General features: G+C 42.1%; 1 protein-coding gene across 4 annotated transcripts in view; it reads left to right on the top strand.

Annotated features, from left to right (window-relative positions):
• Positions 1-1,620: 1,620 nt before the first annotated feature.
• Positions 1,621-10,816, top strand: part of LOC131975066 (whirlin-like) — a 49,004-nt gene continuing 39,808 nt past the window's right edge. For all 4 annotated transcript variants that reach the window (XM_059337601.1, XM_059337600.1, XM_059337599.1 and 1 more), the window contains exon 1: positions 1,621-2,755. In XM_059337601.1, coding sequence (XP_059193584.1) covers positions 2,072-2,755 — 684 coding nt within the window. In that variant the 5' untranslated portion in view covers positions 1,621-2,071. The remainder of the gene's footprint in view (positions 2,756-10,816) is intronic.

Here is a 10,816-nt window from a genome sequence, read left to right as displayed (position 1 = left end):
CTGTCAGACCAGTCAATAATGTGGCCCAGTCTGAACAGAGCCATATCCGATTTGCACACTTGCTAAAAACAGTGTGGACAGTCAGCCCTAAAAATCGGATTTGAGTAGGAATCTGATTTGAATTAGATTCGCCTGCAGTCTGAACACGGCCTCAGAGCCATCAGTGCAAGAGAGAGGTGCATGATCAGATACATTGATACATCCAATATCACAACAATGGCAATCTCATTTTAACACACACACAAAAAAAATCTTGAGTATGTGTAATGGAGGAATGAATAAAATATATAATCACGGCCTGATGTGTTAAAGTCCTTTCTTAGATCTAAGAATTTCATGCCTTTTTACAGTACCAATTTGGAATTATGGAATGCCAAAATCTCCAAAATGGCCGTTCAATTGCATACACTTTTTGAAAGCCAGTAAAATAAGTAAATTCAATTGTTATAAGCAGAATCCATTAGATTCCCGAAGACCAGGTCCACAGACAAACAATGCATGACATTCATGCATTTTCACTGTAGGAATTTATAATTATTGAAAAGCAGAATTCTCCATATGGAACAGTAAATGTAAATAATGTTCTATTGCATCACTTTTACTATGTCCACATCCAACATACACTTTTCTCCTCAACCTCTATCTAATGAATAAAGACATCAAATCACATTCTATGCCAAACATGTTCACTTGAATGCTCCAGTAAATATCCAGCTGCACAAATAGAAAGTGTTAAAAAAAGTGAACAGTGTAAGTTGCATTTTGGCATCCCATGATTCCAAATTGGTACAGTAAAGAGACATGTATTTCATGTCATGAACACATGGGGACCTGGTCTTCAAGGATGTAGTGGAGTTTGCTGATAACAATTTGATGTACTTATTTTATTGGCTTTTAAAAAGCAGCATGAATACAATTGAATCGCTATTTTGGATTTTGGATTTCATGCAGCTGCGTGATAAACTGGCTACAGTAAAGTGCAATGTAATTACACACAAAACTTTAAAGTGCAGATGACATGACCAAATAGACAGGAGCCAGATTTCCTCATGGTCCGGAGCAGTGGAGGATTTGTAACTGGAAAACTTGAAACCACCCTCGTGGTCTCTGTAGCATCCTGATACAGCATGGTGCCATCATCATAGAAGAGACTGGTTAAGGGTAAGAATATCAGGGTAAGCATCACTCTCCCAGCGAAGAGCAAATGCTTACGAACGCTTTAAAAATAATGTAAAGAATACTACTGTAACCTACCATATCAGCAGAGCGGTAACATAATGTACAGCATATAATAGGGCAGGGTTTTTCTCTTGAAAGGTAATTACTTTATTGTCCTTAAGTTGTCAAATTAAACTGCAGTCTCTCCAATCAGGAATTCACTGGCTTTTGTCATAGAAACTGTGTGAATGTGAATTCTGACATTTCACAGGCTTTTGCATGACATCAGCTGTCTTTCCAAAAATAATCATTTAAATAAGGTGAGTAATGCCAGTTTCTAAGCAACACACACACACACGCAGAGAGAGAGAGAGAGAGAGAGAGAGAGAGAGAGAGAGAGAGAGAGAGCGAGAGAGAGAGCGAGAGAGATGCGTCATTTCCTATACAGGTTTTTCGAGCATCCAATTCAGAGAGCTCCCTGCTAGTTGAGCACAGAGGATGTACCACAGTGTATTCTGTGGACAAATAAACATGGAGAAGATGATATACCATTTTGTGATTGTCAAAAATAAGGAGAACCTACCACGGATTTTCATCTACCAGGTTTCAGTTATTATTTGACTCACTGAAGCTCATCCCGGTGAAGGCTGTGGCAGTGCTTTTGTTCTGTATGGACTAAAAAGACAACAGGGCAGAAAAAGAGATTTTTTTCTGTGTAGGACGAAAGCGAGATTCGCCTGGGAGATGAAATGGTTCGTTTCGGGTTGACACAGTATGCGGCGCTGCGCCCGTAGATCACCGGTCACCTGTTGAAGTTGCCCGATGCGCGATGATCGACCCGAGCAGCACTTTAGTTATTAACTGATCCGTCCTCCGATCTCTATGATGCGCTGCTCACCCGTTATGTTGTAGGATGAGCGCCGATCTGGAGCGCGTTTCGCTCAACACAACGCTGAACTCGGCCGACTCGGGCGGCCGTGCGCTTTCGGTAAACGTCCGGAGGCTCCACAACGCTCTTAACCTTCTGCTCAGCGACCTGGAGAGAGAGCAGTTCATCCACTGTCTCAATGTGTACCACGCCAAGCGCAACGTCTTCGACCTGGTCCAAACTCTCAGAGTGATTCTCAACACGGCCGGTAAACGACAGCTGCTGCCCATGCTGCGCCTGGTCATCCCCAGGTCCGACCAGCTGCTTTTCGACCAGTACACGTCCGAGGGACTCTACCTGAAGTCAGACACGCTCCCCAGCAACAGCAGCACTAAGGACTTTGAAGACGAGGGGCACACAACTCTGCAGAATTATGCATGTCCCATCAGTGAGCAGCCCCTCACCTCCGGCAGTACGGACGGTGTCAGCGCCGCTGAGGAGCTGTCTGTTCCCTTGGGAGAGGTGCGCAAAGTCACCCTGACGCGCTCCAGGAGCCATGAGGGTCTGGGCTTCAGCATCCGCGGGGGGTCTGAGCACGGCGTGGGGATCTACGTGTCTTTAGTGGAGCCGGGCTCGTCGGCCGAAAGAGAAGGACTAAGGGTCGGGGACCAGATAATGACGGTGAACAACATGATGTTTGACAGAGTCACTCATATAGAGGCAGTAAAGGTAGGATTTTAGTTTTGTCACCTCATAATTAGATCTCCATCTACCTCAGATGAATCTCCATATGAAAAAGGATCCAATAACATGCATGTGTGCACTCTATTTTTAAACCCTGTGCTTGCTAATTAGTGCTGCCCTAAAAAACAACAGTAGCTTGTGACAATGCATCTTCCTTTGTGGGCCCTCAGGTCCAGTTAAAAAGCTGTCTTCAGAACTAGGCTATTGAGAGGAGGTAGCCCTTGGTAAGGTTTAGGAAGAAAAAAAATGGTTTAGGTTGAAACATCTGGCAGTGCATTCTGGCAGAAGCCCCCGCAGGCTTACTTTTCCCATGTGTGTCTCCAGTGCAACTACTTCCCTTTTATTCATTCTACTTGCACTGCTCTGTACCACTGGTGCAGCCAACAGAGATGGAATCACATGCTTATATCAGATGCAGTGAAGACCCAAAAACAAAGAGCTTAAAGTAGTTTTCTTAATTTTCTTTATGTCACGGGAGGGTTTCATAGGTGGATGCATTAACTACACTGCATGCACAGATATAGTAGCTGTTGCGGTACACTGTTACAGTCAATGTTCCACTCTATATAATGGAGTTTTAAATTAATAACATGTCAGAGAGTCAAACATACAATTAAAAGATCAGTTTGCCCAAATATAAGGTAGACATATTTTTCAACTTACATTTATAGTTTCCAGCCCTATAGATGGGGTTTGGTCTTTGTGACCTCTGTCTCAATTCAGACAGATAAACTGACCCTTGTTTGCTCTGCACATAACATAGAAAATAGCATTTAATTTCTGCAGTACCACAAACAATATTGTAATGACTGAATACTCCACAGAACATGCCAAGAAAAATCTTTCATTGGAGATAATTCCTCTTTAAAGTGAGAAAGTATGTGTCTCTTTTTTTTTCATTAGAAACTACCGACCCTTAAAGAGAAAAAAGTAAATGCTTGCTTTTGCTAAGAATCCATGCAGTTTGAATCCCTGTAAGTAAAGATTTTCAAGACCTCTAATGCAGACACAGCACATCTGGTTTTTGATGTGTTCTTTTCCTTGATGATGTGTTGGAGACATGAGGTTCACCTGTCACCTGCACCTCTTTATCAGCCATCTCACTGGGGCTGCATCTCATTTTACCATTCATTCATTCATTCATTCATTCAATTGATTATCAGGTTGTGGGGGGTACTATCGCAGGCCAGACAGAGACAGATAGACAGAGTCACAAATCTAGGCTGCATGTCTTTCAGACATGATCTCTCCGTGTGTGTAAGTGAGTGTGTACAGGCCAGTCAGAATTGATCCAAACCATATCCAAACACTCTGTTAATCCCAAAAAGTAAAACTCTGTACACTGTTAGTGTTCAGGGGCGCCGTTTTATGTTGCTGCTGGTGGGTTCTCACTGTGCATCCAGGGATGCTGATGCTGATGCTGTGTCCATTACCTGGAAGTACTGTTGTCGGTACAGTTCTTCCGGTGTCTGAAAGCTGTGCAGCAGCACACCTGCATCTTCCAATCGGCGGGGAATTTTTCTTGGTCTGGGCAAAACCGGGCTTTCCAAACCCAAGTCATCGACTGCTGCAGTAGTGTTTTCCCAAAATTCAGTGAATCCTTCCCAAAGAGCCTTCATGTCACCTCTGACTGTGTCAATCATTTCCCTCATGCTCCGTGGCGCTTTTGAAGAGCAACGTTGACAGTTTCAATGCGAGAGAAGAAGTCAGTTTCAAAGACAAAAAGTCCAAAGCACAAGCCGTCCACTGGCTTTACCCCCTGCATCACCTTTTTCGTTTGCACTCAGGTCCTCCAGAAAGTCAGTCAACGCACTGTTTTGGTGAATTTCTGATCATGGTTATCAATTCACGAATGAGAGTCATGAAGTTGCGTCATGCAGGGATGTTTTGGGCGACGTCATGCACAACCAAATTCACCAGATGTGAGGTGCAGTGCACATAGTGGCCCTCATTTATGAGTGGGCATATGATCATTTCTACGCAAGGCTCGGCATTTATCAATTTGGACGTGAGCAGAGGGTACGATCAGATCTCACATCTGCTCTCAGCTCGTGTACGCAAATTTGAGTCAGCATGAAGTCCACACGTCTGAGTCAGAAAATTGATCTTAGACTATTGTATCGATGCCTGGATCTGATAAAACTCTGCCGTGTTTTGTTTTGATTGGTGACAAACCAAATCATGTTTAGACTACATAATTTATCTCTAAAACATCATGAAAAAATAAATACACCCTGCGACCGTGAAATTCTTTAAACAGTTTTTATGAATCTTAAAGGTCTGTACATTAATCCAGTCCAGATTTGAGAGGTCTAGGTACAGTGGTTTTTGATCTGGACCTGGTCTAATGTGGTCTATATGCTGAACAAAGTGTGAAATGTGTCTTTATTGCATTTTCACAAATATAATATAGGTTTCACAAATCAGAGACTGTATTATCATGAATGTTTAGCCTCTGTAGGATAATCCAACCCAGATTTGAGAGGTCTAGGCACAGTGGTTTTTTATCTGGACCTGGTCTAATGAGGTCTTGGTATAAAACAAAAACGGTGAAATCTTCCCTTTAGCATTTTCGCAAATAAAATAAACGTTTCACAGATATATGTCAGGCAAAGCTGATATCTTACCTAAAATTTCTAAAAAATTTTCCCATCAAGAAGTGTCACAAAAAAATCAGCCAGTCAGTGGACAAACAGTCACACTGTGCAATAAGTTAATTTCCCCTTAACTTTCCCCTTAAGTGCCGAAACGGAGGCTGGCGAATAGGAAACCAATTTAGCATCGTTATCATTTAGCAGCTGAAACAGCGCATTTGCTGTGGTTGTTATTGTTTCATAAAATCCAACAAAATGTTCCTCTGGCTCCAGATTTTCAGCCACAACACGTAAACAAATCGACACCTGCTCTCTAACTGAAATGTCGGCGGTTTCGTCCATGATCACAGAAAAAAATATTTATTTTCTTCAAAAGTGTTCTCAGTACATCATGGGCCATAATTTCTGTCATCTCGTTTAAAATATCGTGTGAGACTCACTTTCTCCTTACATGAAAGCCATGACCGTAACTCCGGTATATCCTGAGGACGTAAATGCAGTAACTGGGTCAAATTGAACTCCTCATCTGTGCTTCCTCGGATGGCCAAACCCTGACATGAAAGATATTTGACTAAGGATAGAATAGACAACAAAGCCGTTCATGCATCTGACATCTGCTTGTGTTTACCGGCAGAAATTGATGTGGCAACATTTACACCCGCATTAGTAGCAGCAACAGTGCTAACTGCAGCTTTGGAGAGCTGGAGATTTGACTTTTCGTGAGTTTTAAAATCTCTCAAGTGCTCCATTCTGTACAAAAGCTCTCAAAGACTCTTGGTCATGTTTTGTGGATGGGAGAGGGGCGCCCATGTTTTTGGCTGCAACCTCACAAAAAACCTTGTTTTTTGCAGCATTGTAGGGTATCCATGGGTATTTGCCTTTCGAGCTAGCTTGAAAGGTTTACAAACTTTTCTCTGTCGAACATCTGTACTGCTACTGCAGTTGTCCTCAGTCGTTGAAAGGGTAGAGTTCTCACTGGAAGATGGTGTCGGTCCGCTGGATATTTTTGGTATTTTAAGCACAAATTTGTCTATTTTGTTAGCTAAATCAGATTTATCAGCAAGCTGCCGTCTGGCCCGTCCAACATTTTTGGTGGTTTATCTGACATCACAATGCAAAGTGTTGTTATGTAGCGGGGGAGCGGTCATTATCAAATAATTGACAAGTGTAGGCTTGCACACGTGGGTGCTCAGCAATCTCGAGCTTCGGGGTTGAAGCACCACGGAATCAGCGCCTATGTTAGTATTAATTACTAACCGTCTGAATTAATTACTCTTGCTAAACACATGTCGCTTTCAAAATAAGAGCACATGGACGTGTTAACAGAATCTGCCTTAGACACACACAAAAAAGTGCGAGGCCACCAAAATTTGGGCTTTTATGCCCCCCATGGTCTCTTAAAATCCTGTGGGAAACACTGTGACCACATTGTAACACAGTGAAATCTCCTTGGAAAATGGGCTAGGACATGAAATAATAGGGCTTTGGGCTAGCATGCTCAGAGCAGCATTACACATGTTGACATATACAAAAATATTCTAGGAAATGTTTAATATTGCCACTATGTGTCATTGTCCCTGCACTTGAAATGAGGTTTTTTTCCACAATGCTCTGGTCATTCTGAGGGATGTTTCAGCAGCTAAATTGTGTGAGAGTGCAAGCCCCCATAAAGATTGAATTTAAGAAGGAAACACGTACCTGTTATATCCTCTTGTCACATTGATATTATTTTGGTTATTCTCCTTGATGCAGATATGAGAGAGCAAAAACATGTGGGAGGAAGTTTACTTAAAATAGATGGGGCAAAGGTCTTAAGGCAGCAAACTGAAAATGTTCCTCAGTTGCTGTCATCGTGTTTAAAAATACCACTCATGATGTTCTATTTTATCATCCAAGGCATTGTTTGATTTGTTGCAGGTTTTTTCAACTGCCTGTCGGCTGAACCCTTTTGTGACTTTGCAAGCTTTTCTCACTTAATCAGACTCTATTAGACTCCACCTACAACACATTTTCTGGAGGCTGAATGGCTCTGGCCTTGGGTGATGCATTATTCTCTCTTATTGCTTAAGAGCAAAAAAGTGGCTTTTTATCTCCATCTGCAGGGCTTTATTGAATCAGTCTAGCATGAGGGGAAAACAAACAACTCTTCCTCCCTGACAGTGATGTGTTGCCGCTAATTATGTTCATCCCATCAGATAAACGAGCAATCCTGGGTAATTGTGGCCTATGAAGGCAGTTGCTGTTTTGTTTGTCAGCAGTTAAATTCAAAAAGAGATGTACGTTTTTTTGAATAGAGGAGCAGACATTGCAGAGATCTTTTGTTTAGGTACAGTTAAGGGGAACTTGGTCTCACAGAAATCCGTGAAATAGCCACGGATTCGCTTAACTCAAAATCCGTGGAATAGCCACGGAATAACTCAAATTTCCGTGAAACTGACACGGATTTCGCTACAATTCAAGTTAATGACAGTCATATCCCGTGGCTATTCCATGGATATTTTTTCCTATTGGTTTGTTCCAAGTCATGTGACTTTCAAGGTCCCGGTGGTCAGAACAAAAAACATGGCGGACAGTTCTCTCATTTTAGTGAAAAAAATCAATATTTTGACTTAGTTTCTGCATAAAATGGGTTTTGATCACATTTCTAGCGAGAAATATATGTTTTATTTTCTAAATATTCACTCAGTGAATGTACATAATCACTTTGTATGTTGGAATAGCCACGGGATATGACTGTCATTAACTTGCATTGTAGCGAAATCCGTGTCAGTTTCACGGAAATTTGAGTGATTCCGTGGCTATTCCACGGATTTTGAGTTAAGCGAATCCGTGGCTATTTCACGGATTCCTGTGAGACCATGTTGGTTAAGGGAGGGAGAGAGCGAGAGAAGCCAAATGTGTTTCATGTCATCGGCTTAAAAAAATGACGTGATAAGTCTTACACGATATTAGTGATAGTCAGAGACAGTGATAGTAGTAGCTAGCTAAGATATTCACCTTAACTTATTTTTTGTAATAGCTTACTAGAAACCAAGAGTTTAAGACATTAATACCATTGTGATGAGTGGAACCAATCTGATATTTTGATTTCAATCAATATCTGTTCAGCAGGGCAGGGTGAGGTTATTATTTGGGGTGAGGTTATTACAGCCTTGACTAGGTCAATGATTGATAACAATATTTATTTTTATGCATTAAAATTCCTGGAGCTATGAGAGTTTATTTGAAAAACTTACACTTTACACCCTTAGCTACCAAAACGGTCCCGAACATAAAAGTGTAATAAAAATGTAATGTGATATGAATTTTTTTTTTCACTTAAAAAACATCAAATCTTTTCAACAACTTCAGACCAAACCACATATATAAAGTTTTTCATAATTTTTTGTATTATTTATGCCCTTTTTGTCATAAGATGTCATGTGCGTGTGTTCAAGGCATAAGCTATGAACACTGTGAGGTGTATTTTACATGCATGTGCTCCACATTTGGTGCGAGGGAAGACTTTACTTGGCTTTATTTTGAGCTCTGAACATACAACTCTCAGCGACCAACATACAGCGAGCGTGGGGTTTCTCCATGACCGCAAAACATATCTGCTACCGTAAAGTGTCCCCTCACATGTGAAACCATTTATGACATCTTTCCCCTTTTCATGTTATTTCTAATAAAACAATCTGCATATAACAACATTCAATAAGCAATGGCAAACAATATATCAGCCAGAAAATAGGGTCAAATAGGCCTTCTTTTATAAACATAAAGTGTATCTTGGTAATGTTACTTACTCGAGTAAACACATTCGCCTTGTAAACATTTCTCCTATAACTGTAATAGTCATGTAAATGAACTCAAAGTGCAATAGGCTGTAATCATGTATTTTCAAACTCTAAATGCAATTGCTTTGACTTATAATTCATCCAATATTGTAACATTTACGTCACTTTCAAATTCAACTAAGGCACTGTAATATTTGTGAGGCAATTTTAACAAACAATTGGAACCATGCAGTCATCGTACACATTTTGTCTCTTTTTTTTAATTCCACTTTTCTTCCCCAATTCCCCCCAAAGCACTGTAAAGGATATTTCAGTGTCTGTCTACAGGTCTATCCTGTCGACTGCTTTGCACACGCGTCCAGCCCTGGTGTGAAATTGACCCAGTTTCTGTGCAGGGGTATGTGGGGTGTGTGTCACTGATCGTGAAGTCAGATCACGGTTCCACCGCAACACTGCCCCTTCCAGTTTGTTGATGAGGTAAGACCTAGGAGTAACACTTTCCTTAGAAACGACTGCTGGTTTCGCCCAGGTCTTTTCCTGATCCAACTTGGCAAAGACTGCGTCTCCTGGTCGAAGTGGTGGAAGAGGTCTGGCACTGTGGTGGTGGTTGTAATAGAAAGCTTGTTTCGCCTTCTTCTTCTTTCTGTTGGGCCATTTGGGTCGGAGATTCTTCTCCAGTGTAGAGAATGTCGTTCGGATCTTTCCCCCCATTAAGAGTTCTGCAGGACTAACTCCTGTGGTGGTGCAGGGAGTTGATCTATTGCACATGAGGGCTATCAGTGGGTCTTCTTGGCGGAGGATTCTCTCAGCGGTCTGCACTGCCCTCTCTGCATGACCGTTCCCCTGAGGGTTGTGGGGATTTGACGTGATGTGACTAGTCCAGCTGTCTCATCCAGCTCTTGAAATTCTGCCCTGGAGAATTGAGGGCCATTTTCACTCACCACCTCATCCGGGATTCCAAACCTGGCAAAGGTTGTTTTAAGTCTCTGAATAACCTGAATGCTGGTCGTGGACGCTAGGTGCAGCACCTCCAGGTACCGTGAGTAGTAATGTGATATGACAAAGTAGTTGTTTTTGTTATGCTCACAGAGGTTGAGAGCTATTCTTTTACATGAGCGATCGGGTAGGGGAGTAGAGATGAGCGGCTCCTTTTGTTGAGCCTGCTTTTGTGTGACAATCAGTGGCTTCTTTCGTGTAGCTTTGTGGGTTTCGGGATAAAGAATCAGCTATGAGTAGGGTTTTGCCAGGCCACATTAATAGATATTGCCATCTCAAAGGGACGTTGCTGAGACTCTGTTTGTTGATAAGTGGCACTAACGGCTTGTGATCTGTCTCATGTCCAAACTCATCTAGGCCGCATAGATACTTATCAAACTTTTCACAGGCCGACATGCCAGCCAGGTACTCCTTCTCTATCTGGGCATAGCGTGTTTCAGCCTCCATTCTTCTCCGTGAAGTTGGAGCAGTACATAACCAGTCCATAACTGCTGGCGTCGGCAGACACAGCGGTGGGCCTTGTGACGTCATAAAAAGTGAGAGCTGGTGCCTTTGTCAGCATCCTTTTAATGTCCTCAAAAGCTGACTGCTGTGAGTGGCCCCAGGTGCAGATGTTCTTGCTCTTTAGGAGCTCATACAATGGTTGGCCTACTGTTGCAAGAGCTAGGACAAACCTT

Source organism: Centropristis striata, chromosome 7 (genome assembly GCF_030273125.1).
Source record: "Centropristis striata isolate RG_2023a ecotype Rhode Island chromosome 7, C.striata_1.0, whole genome shotgun sequence".
Classification (NCBI taxonomy): Eukaryota; Metazoa; Chordata; class Actinopteri; order Perciformes; family Serranidae; genus Centropristis; species Centropristis striata.
The sequence above is the reverse complement of the archived record's forward strand: the minus strand, read 5'-3'. Positions and strand labels throughout refer to the sequence as shown.